Source organism: Microcaecilia unicolor, chromosome 11 (genome assembly GCF_901765095.1).
Source record: "Microcaecilia unicolor chromosome 11, aMicUni1.1, whole genome shotgun sequence".
NCBI classification, from domain to species: domain Eukaryota; kingdom Metazoa; phylum Chordata; class Amphibia; order Gymnophiona; family Siphonopidae; genus Microcaecilia; species Microcaecilia unicolor.
This window is the reverse complement of record NC_044041.1, coordinates 16,358,682-16,386,153: the sequence shown is the minus strand read 5'-3', so window position 1 is coordinate 16,386,153 and position 27,472 is coordinate 16,358,682. Positions and strand designations below refer to the sequence as shown.

Below are 27,472 nucleotides of genomic sequence, written 5' to 3'. Positions count from 1 at the left end.
CAGTCTGCAGCCCCTCATTACCTCTCTACCCTCATCTCCCCTTACGTTCCCATCCGAAACCTCCGCTCACAGGACAAATCCCTCCTCTCAGTACCCTTCTCCACCACCGCCAACTCCAGGCTCCGCCCTTTCTACCTCGCCTCAAGCTATGCTTGGAATAAACTTCCTGAGCCCTTGCGCCAAGTCCCCTCCCTGCCCATCTTCAAATCCTTGCTCAAAGCCCACCTCTTCAATGTCGCCTTCGGCACCTAACCACCATACCTCTACTCAGGAAATCTAGACTGCCCCAACTTGACATTTCGTCCTTTCGATTGTAAGCTCCTTGAGCAGGGACTGTCCTTCTATGTTAAACTGTACAGTGCTGCGTAAACCTAGTAGCGCTTTACAAATGTTAAATAGTAGTAGTAGTAGTCCATCTCCTCAATTGACGACACGTAGTTCTGGAACGTTGCAGGAATGCTTCAAGGTTTGAAGGCTCCACTTTCTCGGCTTCAGAATGTTGGAGGTGCGTTTTATTATATAGGATAAGGCTGTGAAAGATGGACAAACGTGAGAAAATTAAAAAACAGTGGTGGAAGCATAGAACACCATTGTGGGGTGGTGGGTGCTGTGGTCAAACTAAGGCGGCAAAGGATAAGCACAAAAGATGTAAAAGTAAAAAGTGCAGATTGAGCTTAAAATTCCTGTGTCGCAGAACACCAATTTTATGTTGTAAATGTGTAATTTTATATAGACCTGCTTTCAGCTGGATTATAAGGAGAAATGAGGTCTTACCTGCTAATTTGCTTTCCCTTAGTCCCTCTGGACCGGCCCAGAATGACTGATATGTGTGCATCAGGGAACAAGGAGTTAGCGCTGTCATCAGTGCACTATTTATATACCCGAACGTTCATTTACCTGATAAAGCAGCTGTGTTGGCAAGGATTCAGTCAGCTGCTAAAATAATTCAGGAGCCTTTTGGTTTCTTTGATTTTTGTCTTTCCCCGTGTTCTCCCTCAGTGTTTCTGACACTCGCTGTTCCCCACAAGTAGCCGGGAATACAGGTTGCAGTGCTCTTAAAGGGGGTTTATTTTCAGTCAATGCATCTGGAACTATTTGATATATATAAAGCTGTCTCTCACACTGTCAGCTTAGGGTGGAAGAGCCTTTTTGTGACTTTCTGGCTGGGGAGGTCCTGTTTGCACATGTTTCTCTCTGACGTGCTGGATGGGGGACCCACATGCATGAAACTTTCTGTGATGCCTGGATGGGGGCCTCCAGATACAGAACGCTCTTTAATGTGTGGGATGGGGGTCCTGCATGCACACGTGCCTCTCCGATGTTCTGGATGGGCAGGGCCTGCAGCTACTTCCCTCTCTTTGACATTCTGGAAGAGGGAGCCACATGCAGGTGTCTCTGTCTCTCCCTCTCTCTCTGTCTCTCTCTCTGACTCACCTGATGGGGTGCATGCATGTGCCTCTCTCTGTGACGTGTCTGTGTGCATAGCCACCCAGAGTGGGGGCAGGGGGGACAAAATTCCCCAGGCCCAGACCTCCGAAGGGGGCCCGGCGCCGCAGTCCCACCCGCCCTCCGTCGTCGACCGTCTGCCCCCTGCATTGAAATCGCAGTCTCACCTCCGTGAAAGCAGCGCTGCAGGCAGCAGAACGCCTCCCTTCGGCCCTCCTTCCCTCCCTGTGTCCCGCCCTCGTCTGACATAACTTCCGCGAGGGCGGGACACAATGAGGGAAGGAGGGCCGAAGGGAGGCGTTCTGCTGCCTGCAACGCTGCTTTCACGGAGGTGAGACTGCGATTTTTAATGCAGGGAGCCCGGCCCGGTGGCGGACGGAGGGGTTGAGTGGCGGCGGCGACCTCGGGGGGCAGGGCAGCAGGGGCAGGGCCACGGGGGTGGCCTTGCCTCGGGCCCGGCCCAGTCTCTCAGCAGCCCTGTCTGTGAGTTCAGATTCCTAGCATAATGGATGAGTTAGTTTATTTATTGGGATTTAATTTGCATCTTTGTCAGTAATAGCTCAAGGTGAATTACATTCAGGTACATGATCAATGCATTTCCCTGCTCAGGCTGCTTTCTCGTTCCAGGTAACATCTGTCCGCATGCAGGGGGTGCTGCTCTTAGTGTTCGCCAAATATTATCATCTTCCGTTCCTACGACATATTCAAACAGATTGTACCAGGACTGGGCTGGGAGGCTACTGGGTGAGTATGGGAGTGGGCTGGATGGAAAACGTCTGCACGGAATTAGCGTAAGAATATGCGGAGGGACATTTTGATATGACATCTAAATCCGACTGGACGTTTTACAGAAAATGTCCAAAAATCCAGTCACTAACGTAGCCATTTTTGAACCTGAAAAACATCTATCTTTTCCACCCCCCCCCCCCCAAATGGCCATTTGCTAGATGTTGTTGTGCTCAGTGCGTCTGTCTTTTTTGGCCCATTAAAAAAATAAATATATATATCCAAGTGAAAAATGCACACAATCAAGCCATTGGGATGTAGGAGGAGCCGGCATTCTTGGTAGACTGGTCACACAGACATCCCAGCAGAGCAGTGGGGCACCCTAGGGGGCACTGCAGTGGACTTCACATAAAAGGCCCCAGGTACACGTCTCACTGTTACCCCCTTATATTGTATGGTGAGCCCTCCAAAACCCACCACAAACCTACTGTTCCCAACTGTGAACCACTACAATAGCCCTTATGCAAGTGTCACCTCTATGAAAGTACAGGAGGTTTTTGGTGGGTTTTGGAAGGTTCACATAGTCCACCATAAGTGTAACAATTAGAGTGGGTTATGGGCCTCGGTCCCCTTCTCTACTGACTAGAGAATGACACAGGGACAAAGTTTGTCTCCGTTCCCGTCCCGTCCCCGTGGGATCTGTCTCCGTCCCCACCTCGTCCCCGCAGGTTCTGTCTCCGTCCCTGCCCCATCCCCGTGAGCTCTGTCCTCATCTGCAGAAGCCTCGAACACTTATGATCTTATATTTAAATCTTTTTATTAAAGTATAAAAAGGAACAGTATGCTGTGCAACTGTTGTGTATGAATTACAAATAGAAAACAATAATAACAATGAGCAGCTATAATAACCCTCCTTCCCACCACCACCCTTCCAACCCCAACAATAGCTGATTTCTACTACACCAAGGAATCCTAATTCACACTGTTAAAATGTTCAGGGGTATAAAATACAACCCGTTCTATGTGACCTAGAGGGGAAAAATATGCCCTATGAAGCACTGATGATTTTTTAGCAATCATCAACAATCTCAGGATTCATTCTAGCTCTCCCGTCTTCCACAGTCCTTCCTGGAACAGAAGTTGTCTTCTTAGAAGATGTGCTGATAGCAGGATGTACAGGATCCCCCATGGAAATTTTGCTAGTTGTGGCCAGTATGTTTGCTTGTTTTTCAAAAAAAAAAAATCAAATATCTTTGTAGGCATCACTTAAACATAAATAACAGTCCAGTTCATTAACAGGCTTCAAAGTAGAAAATGACACGGGGACAAAGTTTGTCCCCATCTCCGCGTTTACTGCGGTTCCCTGTCCCCATGTCATTCTCCATGACCTCTCGGCTGATCATAACATGACTGATCATAACATCTGAAGCTGTCATAGAGTCTGGTATGTACTTTTTACATCTTTGGGAAGTGAGAGGGGGGGTCAGTGACCAGTACCTTAATACCTCCAATGGTCAGTTGGTTATTTGGGGCAACTTTTTGTGACTTTGTCATTATTAAAACAGGTCTAGGCCAAAATATCTAGGTTTTAGCCCTGAACATTTTTGTTGTGTTCCAGAAAAGTGTCCCAAGTGTTAGGAACGCTGAAGTCGTACCCCTAACAGGCCCCCTTGTGATTTGGATACTCTTCAGATGAACTGCATAGACAAATGTCTTAAAGTGGGTTTTGAAAATAGTGATTTGGATGTTTTGAGGGGGAAAAAAAACATCCACTTTGTGCCACTTTTTGGATGTTATTCTGTTTCAAAATTGAGCCCCGTTGTGTGCTGAGCATATTAGGGTATAATTCTTATTGTATATTGATGTTTGTGTATTTGCTTATTTCAGATGTGTTAAGTGTATAGTATGTTGGTGGGTTGGTTGCTTGCGTCTACTTGCTGTATGTGTTTGGATGGGTAAACAAGGAATGTGTATGTTGGGTTAGTTGTGTGTGTATAAATATGTATTTGTTGCGTGTTGCATGAATGAATGAGGGTTGTATGTTGTGTATGTATATTGCATGTGATATAAGGGTTGGATTAATGGAGCTATGTAGATTGGTTGATTGTTTGTGTTCTGTAAAGCCATCTCTAATCGGGAAATTCAAATCTTCCAAGTTACCCAGTTTCAGGAGGAAGACTTCCTGGTTTTGAACTTGCTTTCCAAAGCAATGTAGAAATTGTAGTCTGTGGTTCTACCAGTTGATGAAACCAGTATTACAGACCCCATAATGGATCAGGATAGAATTGTCAGACGTCCCGGACTGGCCTGAAATCTCCCTCCTGGAATTGGATAACGTGACAGCTCTGGAGAAAGGGACGTGGGAAGGGGCTCTGCCTCCTTTGCATGACTTTTTGAGCGTAAGCAGATACATCCTATCTTGTTTTTAATTTGTATTTTTGCTCCAGGGTAATAAGGGTGGCGTTAGCGTCCGGCTAGCTATCTTTGGTCACATGGTTTGCTTTCTAAACTGTCACTTGCCAGCTCACATGGAAAACTCGGATCAGCGAATGGATACTTTTGAGAGCATTCTGCAGCTGCAGCAGTTTGAGGGGCCACTTGCAAATGGAGTCCTGGACCACGAGTACGTAACTCTCACTTCCCACCCCTCCTCCTTCTCCTGCACTTCTCAGTACGTTCTTTCTTCCTTTTCACGTTTGAACAAATTGTGATCCTCAAGTCAACAGAAAAATAAGCCTGGTTTGCGGATCACCTTGAAAAAATAAGAACACTGATCCCTGATATTGTTTGATTTTCTTAAACTATGGTATAGTGAGAGAGATGCCTGGGTGAAGAGTTAAGTACGTGCTGGCTGATTCAATTGTGTTTCTAATTGGTAAGTCAATTAGTTCAGACAAATATCATTGCAAAGGGACCACAATGTGCTTAAATCCAGCCCAGTGGGGCCACGGGGCCCTGGACCCCCCTGCCAATGACCCTCTCGACCTCCCCCCTCCCGCCACCGTCGCCTACCTTTGCTGGTGGGGGACTCCAACCCCCGCCAGCCGAGGTCCTCTTATTCCGGCGCAAGGCTTCGTTCTGTTTCTGTGAGTCTGACGTCCTACATGTACAACGTGCAGGACGTCAGACTCACAGAAACAGAACGAAGCCTTGCAGATCAGCTAGCGAGGTCCTCTTCTGTAATGTGATCAGGTATCATTACACCCCTGATGAGGTAGTAACGTTGTGCTGAAAGCAAGTGTCCGAAACCTCAACTAGCTGGTGGATGTGGTGCTTGAAGTAAGATTTTCTGCCTTCTCTCCAAATCAGATTTGGTCTACAGAGCAAGATTTTTATTTTTGTTTTTTTGCTTTGCCATATGCTCCATCCTGCTTCTTTCTCTCTCGCCCTCCCTCCTGCAGCTTGAGGATTTCAATCAGCAGACTGTACACAGCCCACCCTAAGTCTCACTCATCCCTCTCTGTCTAGCCCTCCGTGCCAGGCATTCCTCCTCCTCATCATCTCTGTTGGGAAAATGACAAACGCTCCAGTAATAAGTTGAGACAGTTGATGGGCCTGGGAATAGTCCCTGGCTCTGGAACCCAGGATGGCTGAACCTGCCACAAGTGAATCTGTCCAACAATTGCAGCTCAGCCCTGGTTTTATATCTAGCACAGACTGGACGCCATCACTATTGGGGAGAGGCTTCCTGGTCGCCCTGACCGCTGGGGCAGGGCTGAAGATGTCTCTCCGTGCTCCAGGGATGCAGAGCCAAGGGTTTGTACAGGTGCTTGTGATTCATGGGGCTGCAGGGTTGGGGTATGTGTGTGACAGTGGCGTCTCTAGACAGAAATATTTGGGGTGGCACCAGGGAGGCAAGCTAGGTATTGGCGGGGGCAAGTCAAAATGACCTTTTGTCACATCTTTCCCCCCCCCTCAACACACACTTTTAAATTAACGATATAATTGATAGCATCATTCAACAAATTCTTCTAAACGTCAGTGGTTTCTATCTGATCTCTACATAAACCCTGAAGGTCCATTTCTATAGCTCATATTTCCCCAACAATGAAGCTATCGCTGTTAGATGTCACCATGCAAAAAAAATTCAAATTGTTATTATCACCTCATAAACGGTACACACTCCTTCCACTGCTAGACACTTTGTTGAAAGCAGATGGGTTTTTGTTTGTATGGTAACTCTGAACATTTTTATTTTGGGTGACCTTGCTCCAGAACCTGTTTTTAGAAAGGCCAGACACTGTGAAGTAACACAATACCCTGCAAAATGACCCTCAAAACCTATATAGGAAAAACATACCGAACCATAACAGCCCTGACCCACCTATGAAAAGACAGTGTTATAAATTTTGCACTGGGCCCTAGAACCCCAATATACCCACTGCTGGGAAACTGGAACAAGTTGGACATTCCTACACCAGCAGAATCTTTCACCTCAGTTGCACTTGCAGAACATGGACAGACCCTCACCTGATACAAAACAGGGGGGCCACAAAAAGTATGCAGTCAAAAACTGGAGACCCTCAAGAAAGCCAGATTCTATAAGCAGAGAAAATACTGGTAAAAGGAACAGAAAGGCATTTCCCTCCCTCTGTGCGCTTAACTACTTCCAAGACTTCCTGTCTATGTGCTATTTCTTTTCTTTCCTCCTTTCTTCTTCACTTCCTGTCCTACATTCATTTTTAGCGCTGATCTTTCAAATTCACCTTTCTTCCATTTTTCTGCCTCCTTCTCAAATCTATATTTTGTATCTTCTCTTCTCTTCCATCTATATTCAGCATGCCCCCCCCCTTTTCTCCCCTTTCATCCATGTGCTACATTTCCTCTCATTTCCCTTCCCTCCATGTCCAGCATGTCCCCCTCTCCTCTCCCTTCCTCCTATCCATGTGCAACATGTCCCCTTCTCTTCCTTCCTTCCATATGGATCATGTCCCCCTCTCCCTCTTATCCATATGTAACATGTCCTCCTGTCCCCCTCTCCCTCCCACGAATTCGGCATTTCGCCTTACCTCCCTCTGCCCTCTCTCCCTCACCTCGGGCCCTACACTTGCAGCGTTCACTGGCTTTGAGTGATGGAATTACATCAGGCTCCCTCCAATCGCTGCACATATTTTCCTCTGCCTTGTCCTTCCCACCTGGCAACAGGAAGTTGCAACAGAGGGAAGAACCCCGGGGCTGGCTGGAGAGAGCCTGTTGTAATTGCCATCAAAACCAGCCGAACCGTGCAAGTTTATAGGGCCTGTGGTGAGGGAGTAAAGACAGAGGGAAGTAAGGAAGAGGTGACGGCTAGACTTGCTGGGAGAAGTGTGCAGATTTTGGGGTGGCAAGACTCTGGGCAAGTCACTTAACCCTCCATTGCCCCATGTAAGTCGCATTGAGCCTGTCATGAGTGGGAAAGCGCAGGGTACAAATGTAACAAAAATAAAATAGATACTATTGGAGATTCTACATGGAATGTTGCTACTATTGGAGATTCTACATGGAATGTTGCTAGTCCACTAGCAACATTCCATGTAGAAGGCTGCGCAGGCTTCTGTTTCTGTGAGTCTGACGTGCAGGACGTCAGACTCACAGAAGCAGAAGCCTGCACGGCCACATTGGTGATCTGCAAGGGCCGACTTCTACATGGAATGTTGCTAGTGGAATAGCAACATTCCATGTAGAATCTCCAACAGTAGCAACAGTGGAGGAGTGGCCTAGTGGTTAGGGTGGTGGACTTTGGTCCTGAGGAACTGAGTTCGATTCCCACTTCAGGCACAGGCAGCTCCTTGTGACTCTGGGCAAGTCCCTTAACCCTCCATTACCCCATGTAAGTTGCATTGAGCCTGCCATGAGTGGGAAAGAGCAGGGTAAAATAGATACTATTGGAGATTCTACATAGAATGTTGCTACTATTGGAGATTCTACATGGAACATTCCATGTAGAAGGCTGCACGGGCTTCTGTTTCTGTGAGTCTGACGTGCAGGACGTCAGACTCACAGAAGCAGAAGCCTGTGCGGCCACATTGGTGATCTGCAAGGGCCGACTTCTACATGGAATGTTGCTAGTGGATTAGCAACATTCCATGTAGAATCTCAAATAGTAGCAACTGGCCTAGTGGTTAGGGTGGTGGACTTTGGTCCTGAGGAACTGAGTTCGATTCTCACTTCAGGCACAGGCAGCTCCTTGTGACTCTGGGCAAGGCACTTAACCCTCCATTGCCCCATGTAAGCCGCATTGAGCCTACCATGAGTGGGAAAGCGTGGGGTACAAATGTAACAAAAAATATATATTTTTTGAGGTGGCACTTGCTATCCCACCTATGGTATGTGAAGGATCAATCTGTATGCAGGTGAGAGTGAAATGAGAGGGAGGAGGTGAAAGAGGAAACGTGAGTGTATGGAAAGTGTAGTACAGATATTCCACCCCACCACCCACCCCACTCCCCCGAGGGTAGGGGGGATGCAATGGGTAGGTTTATGTGCCATACACATAGAAACCCAGTCCTCTGCTCCCTCCTTCCCCAATGAAATCGCTGAAAAGGCCTCTTCCAATTTTTATCATTCCTCGTCTCCCCAGATTACTCTCCTAATCCTTCTTCAACTAAAGCGTCAAATAAATGTGATAGTCCAATCTCTATCTTTAACCTGGTAGAGTTAAAATAGCTTTCTGCAAGGTTATGGGCCTACATTTGAAAATGAGAGTTCACTGTAATCATTTAAGTCCATGGGTTGAAACCATCCCCTCTTCGAAAGCCTCTCAACACATTAATCATCTAAGCTGAGTCATAGTTTCCTTAATAGGATCCCCAGCTAATGGACACACGCTTCAGGAGGAAAAACATCCTCCCCAATAAATGGAATTGAGTTTCTGGAAATACCGGACCTGTCCCCTAACCTACATGACTGGCAAGAGAGTAGGGCAGTAGTGATAATGTTTGCTGGGAATAAACTCCCTGAGCCCATACGCCAGGCCCCCTCCCTGCCCATCTTCAAATCCTTGCTCAAAGCCCACCTGTTCAATGTCACCTTCGGCACCTAACCACTATACCTCTATTCAGGAAATCTTGACTGCCCCAACTTGACATTTCGTCCTTTAGATTATAAGCTCCTTCGAGCAGGTTCTTTGTTAAACTGTACAGCGCTGCGTAACCCTAGTAGCGCTCTAGAAATGTTAAGTAGTAGTGGGTTGTGCATTTTTCCCATGATGGCCTTGTTACTGAATTGCTACGATACTACTACTGTTTATTTATTTAGATTTTTGCTCACACCTTTTTCAGTAGTAGCTCAAGGTGAGTTACATTCAGGTACTTTGGATTTTTGGGCTCACAATCTAAGTTTGTACCTGAGGCAATGGAGGGTTAAATGACTTGCCCAAGATCACAAGGAGCAGCAGCGGGATTTGAACCAGCCACCTCTGGATTGCAAGACCTGTGTTCTAACCACTAAGCTACTCCTCCACTGATCATTTCTATAGGACTACTAGACATACGCAGCCCTGTACACATTATATGCATGTACTTTTATAAGCACATAAGTGTTGCCATATGGGACAGACCAAAGGTCCATCAAGCCCAGCATCCTGTTTCCAACAGTGGCCAATCCAGGTCACAAGTACCCAATAGTGGCAACATTCCATGTAGAACCCCAAAGAATAGCAAGATTCCAGAATTCTAAAGAACAACAAGATTCATGCAGAATTTCAAAGTGTAGCAACATTCCATGTGGAACCGCAAAGAGTAGAAAGATTCCATTCAGAGTCCCAAGCACATAAGTACACAAGTGTTGCCACACTGGGACAGACCAAAGGTCCATCAAGCCGCGCATCCTGTTTCCAACAGTGACCAATCCAGGTCACAAATACCTGGCAAGATTCCAAAACAGTACAATACATTTTATGCTGCTTATCCCAGAACTAAGCAGTGGATTTTCCCAAGTCCATTTTAATAATGGCTTATGAACTTTCCTTTTAGGAAGCTATCCAACCGTTTTTTAAAACCCCGCTAAGCTAACTGCCTTTACCACATTCTCTGGCATCAAATTCCAGAGTTTAATTACACAATGAGTGAAGAAATATTTTCTCTGATTCGTTTAAAATTTACTACTTTGTAGCTTCATTGCGTGCCTCCCAGTCCTAGTATTTTTGGAAACAGTAAACAAGCGATTCACGTCTACCTGTTCCACTCCACCCAGTATTTTATAAACCTGTATCATATCTCCCCTCAGCCATATTTTTTTCCAAGCTGAAGAGCCCAAGCCATTTCAGTCTTTCCTCATAGGGAAGTTGTCCCATCCCCTTTATCATTTTCTGTCCCTAGAGGGCTAAGTTTTTGTACCTGGGGCAATGGAGGGTTAAGTGATTTGTCCAAGGTCACAAGGAGCTGCAGAGGGAATTGAACCCAGGTTGCCAGGATCAAAGCCCGCTGCACTAATCATTAGGCTACTCCAGTTGCTGGTTAAGGGCCTGGGCCAGCTCTTTCCAAATTTCTGCATATGATTTTATCTACTCAGTTTTCCAGGCTCCAAGCACACTTTCCATTCATGCCTTATAAACTGGACTACGCCTTTGTGTTGACGCATTGTCTGAGGGAACTTTTCCTCAATCCTGTCCTTACCTGAGCAGGTTTCTAGAACTGTAGGTCTTCCCACAGTGGACTTTAGAAAATGCCAGATTTGACTTTCATTTCCTTGTTTTGCTTTGTAGACCGTAGCTCAGATCTTCTTGAACAGAATGTGTGGGCGTTGTCGTTGTCTGTTGCTCGTATTTTGAATGTAATGACAGATTTTACAGATATAAAAAGATCAGTTTCCACAAGTAGGGTTCAGGAGATGTGGCAAACACAGTCAGACTAATCAGCAGATATATTGTGGTGTTTTTCACGGTATGTCGCTCAGTTTGCCTGAGACCTAAGTCCTCGGTACCTGCTTATGTCATAGAGCGAGTATTGGTGAATAGAATTGAACCTTGGTCACACGGATTTACAGCAATCTGCTCTGTAACTCTTGGGTTAACCTTGGTGTCCAAAGACAGGCTCAAATGCTTTTCTGAGGGGTCCTTGCTGCTTTCTTTCCCATCCCCCCTCCCTTCCATTTTTCTGCAACTGGCCAGTTTGAGAAATGCTGCGATATTGGTGGGAGCAGAAATACATCTGTTCCCAGAGATTATTTATTTATTTATTGATTGATTGATTGATGGATGGATTGGGGGGGGGGGGACAGAGTGGAGAACCAGGCCATGCTCTTCCATGAACCATTTTCCTTTTTAAAATGGGAGGTTTAATTCTCATGATCTGGGTTGGGTGAGAGAACTTTAACCCTGCTATATTTTGTAGAGATTCTCAATATCTCATCAACAGGCCAAGAAGAGACCGTCCTCAGCTCAGATCTTATATTTGAACCTTCTCGGGAGGAGACCAAAAAAATGATTACATACATAGTAACTTGCTAAATGGTGGAAAATTAAGATTGAAGAGTCCCCTCTAGTTTGCCCAGTATTATTTTTATTTATTGCATTTGTATCCCACATTTTCCCACCTTTTTGCGGGTTCAGTGAGGCATATTTTCAAAGCACTTAGCCTTCCAAAGTTCCATAGAAACCTATGGAACTTTGGAAGGCTAAGTGCTTTGAAAATATGCCTCAGTGTGGCTTACAATATGAGTTGAATGTTGGAAATACAATTTATACAGATAGTTAGGGATTGTATTAAGCAGGGTTAGACGAAACAATTGAGGTGTCGTTGAGGGAAGTGATAATGGAACATAGGCATTGCAACTTTGGAAGGAAGCAATGGGAGCTAAGGGGCGATAAAAAGACATGAAGTCATATGGTAAACAACTTTCTGTGTGTAGAGGTGTGAGTGATGTGATAATACGGGAATGGGAGTTCCGAGATGAATGTACGATGCATTAGTGAACAGTAAGTATGGACTTTATGTGTTTTGTTTGGCAATTAGGGTTATAACTGCTGCTCTGTGTAGGTTACCTTCTCTCCCCCCCTCCCCCCCCCCCCCCGCCAATGTCTTTTTAGAAGCACAAAAATCATTTCACTGCTATTTTGAACTGACGTGCTCAGTGCTTCGCTTCCACCCCCTTGTTATTTAGGGATTCTCTGACTGTATCACACTCCTTATGAATTCCCTCACGACCACCAGAAGATCATTCTTGGCATCTACCACCCCTTCTGTCACTAATGCGTGACTGCCATACCTCCAAAATTGCTGAGTAACATAGGAGGCTGTTCTATAACTGGGCATCGCAGTTCTGTTATACAATACAAGCTTAATCTGGCATTAGCGTGCCCAACATGTGGGTGAACATAAGAACAGCCATACTGGGTCAGACCAATGGTCCATCTAGCCCAGTATCCTGCTCCCAACAGTGTCCAATCCAGGTCACAAGTACCTGGCAGAAACCCAAATAGTTCACAAAATAGAGTGGAGGAGTGGCCTAGTGGTTAGGGTGGTGGACTTTGGTCCTGAGGAACTGAGTTTGATTCCCGGCACAGGCAGCTAGCTCCTTGTGACTCTGGGCAAGTCACTTAACCCTCCATTGCCCCATGTAAGCCGCATTGAGCCTGCCATGAGTGGGAAAGCGCGGGGTACAAATGTAACAAAAATAAAATAGATACTATTGGAGATTCTACATGGAATGTTGCTATTCCACTAGCAACATTCCATGTAGAAGGCTGCGCAGGCTTCTGTTTCTGTGAGTCTGACGTCCTGCACATATGTGCAGGACGTCAGACTCACAGAAGTAGAAGCCTGCGCGGCCACATTGGTGATCTGCAAGGGCCAACTTCTACATGGAATGTTGCTAGTGGAATAGCAACATTCCATGTAGAATCTCAAATAGTAGCAACAGTGGAGGAGTGGCCTAGTGGTTAGGGTGGTGGACTTTGGTCCTGAGGAACTGAGTTTGATTCCCGGCACAGGCAGCTCCTTGTGACTCTGGGCAAGTCACTCAACCCTCCATTGCCCGCCGCATAGAACCTGCCATGAGTGGGAAAGTGCAGGGTACAAATGTAACAAAAATTTAAAAAAATATGTAAGGGAGCAACTGTCACTCCTCAATAGGAAATATAGGACAGCAAAGGGAGTCGACAGACCTGAACGCAAATGGTGAGCATCAACAGATTGGATGTCCAAATAAGCTGAATAAGAGTAAACCCAGAAGGGAGGCATCCTAGAGCCAATTGAATAGGCTACGTGATCTCCTATAGCGCTAAGCTATTCCAGATCTGCAGCATATCATGTGTATTAATCATTTGCCTCCCATACTGGGGTGAATTTTTTAAAATTTTTTTATTTAATTTAGTCAATTTTAAATTTCAGAATAATTTTTGTAAATAAATTGTGCAATAAAATCAAAGGTCAGCAACCCAATACTTAACAGAACCGCAATGGCACAGTGCTGAAGGCCGACACCCTCTATGAGAAGAGCATGGCGTTTCGGTTCACACGAACCTGCTTCCGGGGAATTTTATATTGGTCGTTGAGCAAATTGCGTTTGTGTCTTTTTGCCTGTTGCTGCCTAAGTAAAGCGGTCTGCAGTTTTAAATGTGCCCTCGTTACATGCTTACTGGCAATGTCTGTGCCATCATGTCGAATCCAGTCTGAATTACAGGCTATTTGTGTGCAGCTGTTGCCAAACGTGTGAAAATAATTTTTAAAACGAGCCCCTGTGTGTCCTGTAGTACCCACCGGCTGGTACTTGTTCACTGAGGCTCAAACGCTCTTTCAATCCAAGCAGGATATGTTGCTCATGGTGGTCCCCGACCCCTTCCTTCCTTGATACTCACTGGCAGGTTAATGCAGCGATTAAATCACTCTGCTAGGACCAGGATTTCTAATACCTAACAAACGCACATACTAGTATATCTTTCAAAATATTGCCCAAATGTTGGTCTACATATTTGTATATATTTTTAGAGTACCCTCGGATAATCCCACTATTTCAGGCACACAGAAACACTGTTGCCTAGTGCTGTAGCACTTCTTTCATCAGGTTACTCATATTTTATTTATTACATTTGTATCCCGCGCTTTCCCGCTCATCGCAGGCTCAATGCGGCTTAACAAGAGAATACAATCTGTAGTATCTGACTCAACAAAGGAGGTATGTGGTAGGACAAATGAAGAAGGGTAAATGGGATAAAAGAGGTATGAGAGAAAGGATAGGAATAGGTAAGGACGTAGAGCGATAAAGAAGAGGTAGGGGAAGAGCATGGAGGGGAAGAAGATTGGTGGGAGGTAATTTCTGAGCCATTGTTGTTAATGATTAGATGAACCGGTAAATGGATGGGTTGCTTATGATAGGTCAAGTCGTTCGGGTAAATCTGTTTGAATAGATGGGTTTTCAATAGTTTCCTAAAGGGAAGGTATTCACTAGTTGATCGAATGTATCTGGGTAGAGCATTCCAGAGTTGGGATCCCAGGTAGGGGAAGTTAGATGCATGATAAGTTTTATACTTTAGTCCTTTGCAATTGGGAAGGTGCAGGTTAAGGTATGTTCGTGAAGATGTTGACCTGTTTCTGGATGGAAGATTTAATAGATTGACCATGTAACTTGGTGATACTCCATGGATGATCTTGTGTATTAGTGTGATGGCCTTAAAGTTGACTCGTTCTCTAATAGGGAGCCAATGACGTTTCATGGCTTCTAAACCAATTCCTGTGTAAAAATCTAACTTTGATTGGTTTATGAAATTGTGTAAGCCAACATCAACATTCGTGCATGGCAATACTATCAAAAGCCCAAAGCAATCCATTGGCACTTATCTTGTTTTTTCTTTTCTTTGCCTTTTTCTCTTATGCTGTCTCTTCAATGCCTCGCCATATTCAAAGGCTAAATATACAAACGCTGAGCAATATTTTGAAAGACATACTAGTATGTGCGTTTGTTAGGTATTAGAAATCCTGGTTCTAGCAGAGTGATATTTCTATTATCTACCAAAGATTTAGGATATTCCTTAATACCTTCTGTTGGCGATTAAATCACAGCATCAGAGCTGTGTCCCTATATTTTGCTGCTTCTCTGTCACTTCCTTTGTGATCAGGACAAAACCACTTGGCCCCATGTTCTCAAAGCATAGGCTGGAAGCTCTTTGGGGCTGAGGCCCCCTAATCATGTGCTTCATGGTGGGATTAGAGGTTTGTTTATTTCTTCTTGCCATACTGTCTTCATTTTCTCTGGAAACAGTGCTTTGCAGACTGATGGCACCCTCTATTTTCTATCACAGCAGTTTCTTCTTTCTTCCTGTTCTTCATCAGTGTTGTCTTCTGGTTTGGTGACCTGAATTTTCGAATCGAGGATTTAGACACGCACTATGTGAAACATGCCGTTGACGAGAACAAGCTGTGTCTGCTCTGGGAGAAGGATCAGGTAAGAGAGAGGTGTCCTTAATAACCACCCAGCGTTACGACGCAATAAAAGAAGGACCAAAGGTAGGTCCCAATGAGGGAGTGTCTCTGTGTATTAATATCGGACAAGGCCCTATAATTCCACAGAGTGGGGGGGCAAAAAAAGAAAAAAGCACTGGACCGGGTGGATTCTCAGTGAGCTGTAGACAAAGAAGGGATGACTAGGCGATGGCCATTCATTGGATTCTCAGTGAGCTGTAGACAAAGAAGGGATGACTAGGCGATGGCCATTCATTGAACGTAAGGACCGAGCTGGAGCATATGGTATGGTTAAATTAGCAAGGTATTCAGGAATCCCTTCTCTTAAAACTTGGGAAAAGGACTTTAAACTGAACACTATAGGATACTGGAAGCCAATGTAGTTTCTTAAATAGAGGAGTAGTATGATCCCGACATTTTGCATGCCATAAAAATTGTGCTGCTCTATTTTGAAGAGATTCCGGACGCTTTAAAGCTAACATAGAAAGCCCTGCATAAATGATGTTGCAGTAGTCCGTTCTAGAAGTAACGAAGGCGTGATAAAGTGTGTGAAGGGCTTCCGACGTAAGAAATGGCTGTACAGTATGAAGCTGGTCTAACCACTGTAGAAATTTTGTTCCTGAAAAGTAAGACTGGAGTCGGTAATGACCCCCAGATATTTAAAAGAGCTCATGGAATACCAAAAAGGACAGGTATGAGAGGAGGTGATAGTAGAGAATTTGAAATCCAATATGTAGTAGTTTTATTTGTGTTGAGAGTTAAACGGTTGTCTTTTAACAGTTTTGCTACTGCAAAGAGACAGGATGGAAAGGGAAATGGAACTTGAAATACCGCTTTTTGCAACTACATTTAAAGCAGTTTACATAGTTTATACAGGTACTTATTTGTACCTGGGGCAATGGAGGGTTAAGTGACTTGCCCAGAGTCACAAGGAGCTGCAGTGGGAATCAAACTCAGTTCCCCAGGATCAAAGTCCACTGCACTAACCACTAGGCTACTCCTCCACTGACAGTGTTCCATGTAGAGGCCTGCCCTTGCAGATCAGCAACGCGGCCGCGCAGGACGTCAGACTCACAGAAACAGAAGCCTGTGCGGCTGCGTTGCTGATCTGCTAGTGGAATAGCAACATTCCATGTAGAATCTCAAATAGTAGCAACATTCCATGTAGAATCTCCAATAGTAGCAACAGAATCTCAATAGTGGCAACATTCCATGTAGAATCTCAAATAGTAGCAACATTTCATATAGAATCTCCAATAGTAGCAACAGAATCTCAATAGTGGCAACATTCCATGTAGAATCTCAAATAGTAGCAACATTTCATGTAGAATCTCCAATAGTAGCAACAGAATCTCAATAGTAGCAACATTCCATCTAGAATCCCCAATAGTAGCAACATTCCATGTAGAATCTTAAATAGTAGCAACAGAATCTCAAATAGGGAAAGGGAAACGGGACTTGATATACCACCTTTCTGTAGTATTTTGCAACTACATTCAAAGTGGTTTACCTATATTCAGGTACTTATTTTGTACCAGGGGCAATGGAGGGTTAAGTGACTTGCCCAGAGTCCCAAGGAGCTGCAGTGGGAATCGAACTCAGCTCCCAAGGATCAAAGTCCACTGCACTAACCACTAGGCTACTTTGCAAATCAGGCTGTGCACCATCTGTATGACACACCAAAATAATTTGTCTGCATATATATTAAATGAAATATTAAAGTTTGGATGAGGGCAGCTAGGGGGCTGAAAAAATATTTAAAAATAATGGTGATAATAGAGCCCCGAGGGACTCCACAAACCAACGAAAACGATGAGGCTACAGAATCCACAATTGATGCTATAAAGGTGCGATCTTGAAGAAAAGAAGTAAACCAAGTCAAGACCTTTCCCGCTAACCCCAAAGGAGCAAGTTGCTATGTTTTGCAGGAGCGGGGAATGATTCATCAAATCAAAAGCTGCTGCCCCTCTGTCCAAATTTCCATGGAGCTCGTTCACGGGCCGGATGATTGAAAGCCCCGCGTTGTTCCAAACAGCGCTCTAAAAATAGCGCTGGAATAGCGCGGGGCTTGACCGCCCCTATTTCAGTCGTTGAGCAATTTGTGGCGACATTCTACAGGCCCCCGAAGCAGGTCTTTGAACCGAAATGCTGTTTATGACATTGGTATCAGCGTCGGGCAGTAGAAAGTTCTTTGATCAGCGCAGACTCTGCACATGCAGATAAGTAGTCGCTATCTATCTTTTTCTCACTTTGATGGGGTTGCTCAAGATTTTGGTAGCATTTCAACTTTAAATATTGCTGAAATTTTGTATTTTTGTAAGCTGTTTTTAAACACATGTTTACACATGTTATTCAAATAAAGTATTATATCTTGTATTGTTGTAGAGATCCTGGATCCGGCTTGGCAAGTGATTGATATTATGCAGTAGACTCAAGGGTCTGGAATAGCTGAGCATCATAGGAGACCTAATAGCCTGGCCACTGTTTCATATCTGATGCCTCCGGTCCCCTCCCCTATTTTTCTCACATCAGTTTCTTGTATCTGTATTTGTGAAAAAGACATGGCTTTCGGTTGGCATTGACTGTGCAGGATCGACGATCTGTACTAATCTGTCTATTTTCGTTTTACAATAGGTGAATTGATGTTCTAGTGCTCACTGTAGTGTTTAAGATGCTTTCCTTTTCCTTGTGTGACTTGTACAAATGACTGCTTATGGTATGGTAGAATTGCTCTATAGGTCCTGAGTGTTTTGTATTCTCCGTATGCCTAGTACTGGATTTCGGGGGGGGGGGGGGGTGTTAAAAAATGACCGGCCCCGGGTGTCAACTACCCTAGCTACGCCACTGTCTAGATGTCCTTAAATTTGTGACCGACTGTTGCCATGGGAGGACATTCCTAGAGAACTCATTATCTGTAGCCCCAGGGGATTAGCTGTGGGTTGCTATAGAAATAAGCTGGTAGGTGTCCTTCCTTTCAGCAAACTTGGTCAACATCTGAATCCAGCACTGGGCAAAGGTGGTTCCAACTCACTTTGACTGGACTAAGCTGGCGCTGGGTCAACTGGCATCACCCTATGCTCTGGTCAGAGAAGTGAGAAGAAAAGTTGGGAATTTTTATTTATTTTATTTTTGTTACATTTGTACCCCGCGCTTTCCCACTCATGGCAGGCTCAATGCAGCTTACATGGGGCAATGGAGGGTTAAGTGACTTGCCCAGAGTCACAAGGAGCTGCCTGTGCCTGAAGTGGGAATGGAACTCAGTTCCTCAGGACCAAAGTCCACCACCCTAACCACTAGGCCACTCCTCCACTCAGGAAATAGTGGAGGATAGAGAAATAGTTCCTCCTCCTTAAAACTGTAAAGCCATTAGGGTTGCAACTTTTGATGCTGTTTCACTGGATGCTTTTATTTTACCAATTTTTATTCATCAATTAAGACTGCGTATACCTGACTTGTGAAGCAGGGCACATGCTGCGCCAGATCGCAGGTCTGCGTTGGGCCATTCTTGGCAGTTAACCAGGAAGAACTGCTGATGATAAAGATTTGGAGTTTAGTCCCGATTTTAGGGAGCAGCATTGGACTGCAGCACTGATTTTCAACCACTACGGGGGACCCCCCACGGGACAGAGAGACATTTGAGCACGAGTAATACCCCCCCCCCCCCCAGAACAAAGCTTAAGTAGTTACAGTTTGTCTACGATTATTACGATTACAACGATCCTATCTGCTGTTGAAATAGGGTAGGGAGGTGGCATGCAGTGATGTATAAAAAAAAGGGGTTATGCTAACACGCATTGCATTTGAGTCCCGTGGACGATACCCCAATTCACTGAGCACCAACTGCATATTTAAAATTAAAAAAAGGTAGAGTGTAGGAGTAGATTGCACAGTGCACTAGTATAAGATAGAGGTTTCTTTATGTCCATTCAGTAGTGAACCAATAGAAACGGCATTACATTTTTTGCCCTGGAAGAGTGTTATAATTAATTTTATTAAACAGTTGCTTGGGGAATGACACTGGTCTAACCCCTTCCTTTTTTTGTGTGTTTTATATTGTGGTTGTAAAGGGGCTTATTACCGCTTTTTTCTTCTTTCTCCAGAAACCCAAAGATTAGCAACATTCCATGCTACCAATCCCAGGGCAAGCAGTGGCTTCACCATGACTTTCTCAATAGCAGACTGTAGACTTTTCCTCCAGAAACTTGTTCAAACTTTTTTTTTTAAACCCAGATATACTAACTGCTGTTACCACATCATCCGATAACAAGTTCCAGAGCTTAACTATTCGTTGATGGTAACGTTGAAACCCTCTGCTCGGTGTACAGTGGCAGCTAAGAAAGCAAATAGAACGTTAGGAATTATTAGGAAAGGAATGGAAAACAAAAATGAGGATGTTATAATGCCTTTGGATCACTCCATGATGCGACCATACCTCGACTACTGTGTGCAATTCTGGTCACCGCAGCTCAAAAAAGATATAGCGGAATTAGAAAAGGTATAGAGAAGGGCAATAAAAATGATAAAGGGGAGTGGGACGACTTCCCTATGAGTTAAGGCTAAAGAGGCTAGGGTTCTTCAGTTTGGTGAACAAATGGCTGAGGGGAGGATATGGTCTATAAAATCTGAGTGGTGTAGAACGGGTAGAAGTGAATCGATTTTTCACTCTTTCAAAAGTATAAAGAACAGGGGGCAATGTAGAACGAGTAGAAGTGAATTGATTTTGTTTTTTGTACTGTTTTAAAAAATGCAAAGACTAGGGGACACTCAAAGTTAAATGGAAATACTTTTAAAACAAATAGGAAATATTTTTTCACTCAATAAATAGTTAAGCTCTGGAACTCTTTGCCGGAGGAAGTAGTTACAGCAGTTATCGTATCTGGGTTTAGAAAAGGTTTGGACAAGTTCCTGGAGGAAAAGTCCATTGTCTGCTATTGAGATGCACATGGGGAAAGCTACTGATTGCCCCAGGATTGGTAGCATTATTTGGGTTTCTGCCAGGCACTTTGACCTGGACTGGCCACAGTTGGAAGCAAGATACTAGGCTAGATGGACCATTGTTCTTATGTCTATAAAATACTGAGTGGAATGGATTGAAGTAGACATGAATTGCTTGTTTAATCTTTCCTAAAATACTAGGACTAGAGGGCAAGCAATGAAGCTGCTAAGTAGTAAATGTAAAACAAACCAGAGAAAATATCTCTCTTCACTCAGTGTGTAATTAAACTCTGGAATTCATTGCCAGAGAATGTGGTAAAAGCAGTTCACTGAGCAGGGTTTTAAAAAGGTTTGAATAATTTCCTAAGAGAAAAGTCCATAAGCCATTATTAAGATGGACTTGTTGAAAATCCACTGCTTATTTCTAGGATAAGCAGCATAAAATCTGTTTTGGAATCTTGCCAGGTACGTGTGACCTGGATTGGCCATTGTTGGGCTTGATGGACCCTTCGGTCTGTCCCAGTATGGCAACGCTTATGTTCTTACTAGTAAAAAAAGGCCCGTTTCGGGAACAAATGAAACGGGCGCTAGCAAGGTGATGAGTTTCAGCCATTAATGTTTCAAATGGAAGTATTATCAGAAATGTTTTAAATGTTTATATCCAGCTACAGTAGGTGAGCCCCCTCCCCCCCCCCCGGTCTATTGTCGCACATACCCACAGGACGAATCTTCTTCTCTCGTCCCAGCGATGGTCCTGTGTTCCGTGCTGCACATTAAATGACCCCTCCTGCTGCTGAATGCTCCTCCCTTCTTGCCATATGGTTTTGTCTGATAGGTCCATCATGCGTCTTACGTCGCGTACTGTGGCAATGGTACGCGACGTAAGACGCATGACGGACCTATCATACGAAACCATCGATCTCGTCACTGTGAGTGTTCCGCCCTTCACGTCATCACGTTGTGACGCGAGGGCGTGACGCGAGGGCGGGGCAGAGAGACATGGTGAGTCGGATGGCTTCACCATAACGAACCCTTAACTGAAGCCACGGAGTCAGCTTCAGAACGTTGAGGGTGCATTTTATTATAGTAGATAGTAGATTTTGGTTACATTTGTACCCCGCGCTTTCCCACTCATGGCAGGCTCAGTGCAGCTTACATGGGGCAATGGAGGGTTAAGTGACTTGCCCAGAGTCACAGGGAGCTAGCTACCTGTGCCTGAAGTGGGAATCAAACTCAGTTGCTCAGGACCAAAGTCCACCACCCTAACCACTAGGCCACTCCTCCACTGTTGCTACTATTTGAGATTCTACGTGGAATGTTGCTATTCCACTAGCAGCATTCCATGTACAAGTCGGCCCTTGCAGATCACCGCGCAGGCTTCTGCTTCTGTGAGTCTGACGTCCTGCACGTACGTGCAGGACGTCAGACTCACAGAAACAGAAGCCTGCGCAGCCTTCTACATGGAATGTTGCTAGTGGAATAGCAACATTCCATGTAGAATCTCCAATAGTAGCAACATTCCATGTAGAAACTCCAATAGTATCTATTTTATTTTTGTTACATTTCTACCCCGCACTTTCCCACTCATGGCAGGCTCAATGCAGCTTACATGGGGCAATGGAGGGTTAAGTGACTTGCCCAGAGTGCCTGTGCCTGAAGTGGGAATCGAAGTCAGTTCCTCAGTTCCCCCGGACCAAAGTCCACCACCCTAACCACTAGGCCACTCCTCCACTCCGTGCTTCACATCATGTGAACAGGCTTCAACCCTGCTTACGCTCTATTTTTTTTGTGTGGTAAATATCCAGTTTTGAGGGTTCAAGATATGTTTACTGTTCTACTATGATTCTGTATTGAGTGGCGAAACCTAGTGTGAATTTTTTTGCGAGTCAGCCATACCTGTTCCGTGCAGCTTTTTCATCTGGAAGGGTCTTCATTATTGTTTTAGGAGCTGGAGGAAGGAGATCAGATTCTGTGCATCACTTATTCTCCCCCTCCCCCTCTCCCTCCCACAGCTGAATATGGCAAAGAATGTTGAACCTGTGCTCAGTGGGTTTCTGGAGGGGCCCCTGAAGTTCCCCCCGACTTACAAGTTTGATGTAGGGACCAACACGTACGACACAAGGTAAGGACCTCGAGACAATGTGGATGGGTGTGTATACATGTTTTATTACAATTTAAATACTTCCTTCTTGGACCAGAATGGATCCATGTGAGGGAATCTATAGGAAGCTACGATTCCCCCTTAATGACACTCCCTCATAATGGCAGAACCACCTTAAACCTTCCATTCCCACCCAGGGGGGAAGTGACATGGAAGGTGTGGAGCCAGGAGGGCCTGATCCAGGGAATATTAAAGGGCACAGCTAGATTGACGTGTCCAGAGGGAAGCAGTGCCGTCTCAGTGCATATTCCTCCACGGTGTACGTGTGAAATGCAACAGTGGTGGTCAAGTAGGCCAAGTTCAACTTGGACCTTGCAGAACTTTCTTTGACCCGGCTAGACGCCGGCCAGCATATGTTATTTACTAGAGATTGTACTGGTAATTCTGGGGACCCAGACCAGAGCCAAGTAGAGTTTCTCCCTTGCTGAGAGACAGTAGGAACAGGCCACGAGAGGACATTCTTACATGTAAGCAGGGGCAGACTGACAGTGGTTGGGACCTCACCCCACCGCTGCAGTTGCCGCCGCCCTCCCCGGTCCTACTTTTGACGGACCCTGGTGGTCTAGTGGCTTCTTCGGGGGCAGGAAAGAGCCCCACTCTTTTCTGCCCTCTATTGCTACTGTGGCCGGTGGCGCCCGGTTTTCAAAATGGCTGCCGAGACTTACAGTGGTAGTCTTGTGGGTCTCGGCAGTCCTGCAAGACTGCCACAGGACGTCTCGGCAGCCGTTGAGGCAGAGTAGCAGCAGCAGGCAGGAAAGAGTGACCACTAGACCACCAGGAGCCTTCAAGGTAGGACTGGGGAGAGCTGCAATGTGTGTGGCAGTTGGCAACCAGGCAGGGCCTCTGGGCCCTCGGGCACTGCCCGGTTGCCTGAATGGTCAGCCCGCCCCTGCATGTTATTTTATTCCCTACTTGTGAACTGAATAGAACCCCCTTTATCTGGCACCTTTTAAGTAGAGGAGTGTGGTAGCTGTGTTAGTCCACTCTTAAGATTATCAATAGAAATCAAACAATATAAAACACGGAAAAGAAAATAAGATGATACCTTTTTCATTGGACATAACTTAATACATTTCTTGAATAGCTTTCGAAGGTTGCCCTTCTTCGTCAGATCGGAAATAAGCAAATGTGCTAGCTGACAGTGTATATAAGTTCCTAGCCCATTATAAACCATAAAGTTGTATTTCTCTGTTGATCACCCCACCCCTCACCTATCCACACCCATCCTGTTAGAATATCAATGATATGCTTTGATGTCCCCATGCATACCTCTGACCCACCCCCATCCTCCCACCCTGTCAGACTGTCATAGTAATGCTTGAATGTTTTCACTTATATACACTGTCAGCTAACACATTTGCTTATTTCCAATCTGAGGAAGAAGGGCAACCTTCGAAAGCTAATCAAGAAATGTATTAAGTTATGTCCAATAAAAAAAGGTATCATCTTATTTTCTTTTCCGTGTTTTATTTTGTTTGATTTCTATTGATAATCTGGCACCTTTTTAAATACAATATTATTTTCTCTTCACCTTAACTTGCTTTGTGGCTGTGGCCTCGCCCTCGTTCACATTACCACAGTGTACAAAAAACAATAAGTGCTCGTGTGATTTTACTTTTGTCTCTCGGTAAGGATATGTGTTTGCATATCTCTGTGTTTGAACCTCTGTATGGTACATGTGTGTCTGTGTGTGTACCAGGGGTGTAGCTATGTGGGGGCATGGTCCCCCCCCAGATTTGGCCCTGCCTCCCCCGCCGCCGACCCTTTTGACCCCCCTTCTCACCGCCGCCGTCAGGTACCTGTGCTGGGTGAGTCCCCAACCCCCGCCAGCCAAAGCCCTCTACAGCGCCGGTCTCCGGGCCAGCGCGTTGCTGCAGCTGATCTGGAAGGATTCTGTTCTGAGTGAGCCGTCCTGACGTCCTGCACGTTCCTATGCAGGACGACTCACTCAGAACAGAATCCTTCCAGATCAGCTGCAGCAACGTGCCAGCCCAGAGACCGGCACTGAAGAGGAGTTCAGCTGGTGGGGGTTGGGGACCCCCGCCAGCACAGGTACCTGACGGCGGCGGTGAGAAGGGGGGTCGAAAGGGGAGGGTTGGTGGCGCCGGGGGGGGGGGGGGGGGGTCAAAAGTGGTGGTGTCGGCGGCGGGGGGGGGGGGTCGGCGGTGTCAGGGGGGGCTAAAATGTGCCCCCTCACCTCGGGCTCTGGACCCCCCCTCCCGCCGAAGTCTGGCTATGCCCCTGTTGTGTACGTGGTGGTAACGGATACTGGGGGAAGGGGGGACTGCATGTAGAAAACAACCAGATATGATTTGACTGTAATCTTGTGGCTGTCTCTCCACTCCTTCGCTAGTTCTAAGAAACGGAAGCCGGCCTGGACGGACCGCATCCTTTGGAAGATGAAATCCTTGGGTTCCCCGCTCCCCTTGCAGAGCGCTTCCGGGAGGCGTCGCTCCAGTGTGAACACGGCAGGGGGGACGACTGTCACGCAGCTCTGTTACCGCAGTCATATGCAGTATATAGAGAGTGACCACAAGCCAGTCTCCGCCAGCTTCTCTGTGAAGGTCAGTAGAAGATCTGGAAAGGTGGACGCTTTCCTGGAAAATCTGCATTCCTTCAGTGCTCTGGTTTCTCATTACCTTTTAACAGCCTAATGGCTTGAAGGAGTAACTGGGTGGGGATAGAGAAATACAACACCGAATTATAAAAGTTTCTGTTATTTATAAATGTAACTGCTCTATCTCTGCAAACATGTATATATTTCAAGTAAATGCATAATCCAGGGCAAAAATTAATTGTGTAATTTAATATTAACTGATTAAGGGAGGAAGCTATCAATGTGTGCTACCATTAAGATAGTAACATAGTAGATGACGGCAGAAAAAGACCTGCGCGGTCCATCCAGTCTGCCCAACAAGATAAACTCTTATGTACCACTTTCTGTGTATACCTTACCTTGATTTGTATCTGTCATTTTCAGGGCACAGACCGTAGAAGTCTGCCCAGCACTATCCCCTCCTCCCAACCACCAGCCCCGCCTCCCACCACTGGTTCTGGCACAGACCGTATAAGTCTGCCCAGCACTATTCCCCGCCTCCCAACCACCAGCCCCGCCTCCCGCCACCGGCTCTGCCACCCAATCTCGGCTAAGCTCCTTAGGATCCATTCCTTCTGAATAGGATTCCTCTATGTTTATCCCACGCATGTTTGAATTCTGCTGCCGTTTTCATCTCCACCACCTCCCGCGGGAGGGCATTCCAAGCATCCACCACTCTCTCCGTGAAAAAAATACTTCCTGACATTTTTCTTGAGTCTGCCCTATATGGCAGACTCATTTCATGCCCTATATGGGTTATATATCACCACAAGTTATGGCAAAATAACTCGTCTTTACGGTAGCCCACACTGCTAACGTCCCTCTTAATGATAATTTTTGTTTTACACAAATAATATTGAAAACAAAAATTGCATTCTGACCAATCTTATTTAAATAATATATATAATATATATATACACGTACATGAAAAATGAAAACAATAAGAAATAGTAAATGATGGCAAATAAAGACCTGAACGATCCATCCAGTCTGCCCAACAAGATAAACTCATTTTACATGCTATGTGGTACTTTATACTCAAGATTGATTTGTCCTTGGCATTCTCAGGGCACAGACCATAGAAGTCTGCCCAGCACTCTTCTTGTGCTAAACGTTTTGAAGATTCTGGAATCCTAAAGAGTTACAAGATTCCGGAATCCCAATTAGTAGCAACATTCCATGTAGGACCCCAGAGAGTAACATAGTAAATGACGGCAGATAAAGACCCAATCCCTGCACCCAACTTTGCCTGCGAGGGCTTACACCAGCTGAATCCTGGCATGCAAGTTGGGTGCATATCCCCCAAATTCAGTTAACACTATCTGTAACTTTTTTGACCCCGCCCATGCCCCCATGGCCACGCCCCCTTTTGAATTGCCTACGAGAAGATTTAGGTGCGGTTCCTTAGAATCAAGCATAGGCATTTGCACGCACAACTCCAAATTAGTGTCAATTAACAGCAATAATTGTTAGCAGCCAGTTATTTAGTGTTACTGGCTCATTAACTAATTTAGTTTCAGGTGCAACTCAGGATCGCACCCAAATTTGAGCGACCTTTGTAGAATCTGGGGGAATGTGTGTAAATAGCAGTTTCTGGCTATGTGCTAATCTGAAAGTACGCTAAGGTTGTCAGCTGGATGCAGATTTGCCCGACAGGGTTGATACAGTTCATAGGTGGTCGGTGATATTGATGTTTGGGGAAGCTAAAGTGAGCCGGGACTAGGGCAGAGTGGGGTGTAGCAGGCCACGTTTATGTTTCATAATTTTTATTAATTTATATTAAACTTAAACAGAAATATTACTGTTAAGTGAAAAACAGCCAGACAAGAAAACATTTCTTACATAGTTTTTTAACATTACACTTTAAATGGCTTTCTTAGACCTCAAAAAGTTGGGGGGTTTAGAATAGGTGAAGCTACCTTTGTATTAACAATTTCTCAATAAGAAAATGGTGACACCGCATTTCTCAGTCTACTATTTGTTATCTCTATCGTTGTTTTGAATCTAGGAGCAACTTAAGCTGATCAGGAACATAAAAAAACATATTTAGTGTTATTAAACCTCACAATACATTTGCATGGATATGCTAACAGAAAGGAACCTCCCAATTCTATTGTTTTTAATCTCATTGAAAGAAACTGTTTTCGATTTTGTTGAGTCACTTTTGTTACATCTGGCTACAACCACATTTTTTCTCCACCAAAATTATGATTTGTTGATTTAAAGTAAAGT

The 27,472-nt window shown here is 45.1% G+C and overlaps 1 protein-coding gene across 1 annotated transcript in view; it reads left to right on the top strand.

The window, feature by feature from the left end:
• The window catches only part of INPP5J (inositol polyphosphate-5-phosphatase J), an 88,122-nt gene that overhangs the window by 33,814 nt on the left and 26,836 nt on the right, over positions 1-27,472 (top strand). Inside the window, 5 exon segments of the mRNA XM_030219686.1 lie at positions 2,074-2,190; positions 4,620-4,795; positions 15,420-15,531; positions 22,496-22,605; positions 24,998-25,208. Of these exon segments, the coding sequence (XP_030075546.1) occupies positions 2,074-2,190; positions 4,620-4,795; positions 15,420-15,531; positions 22,496-22,605; positions 24,998-25,208 (726 nt within the window).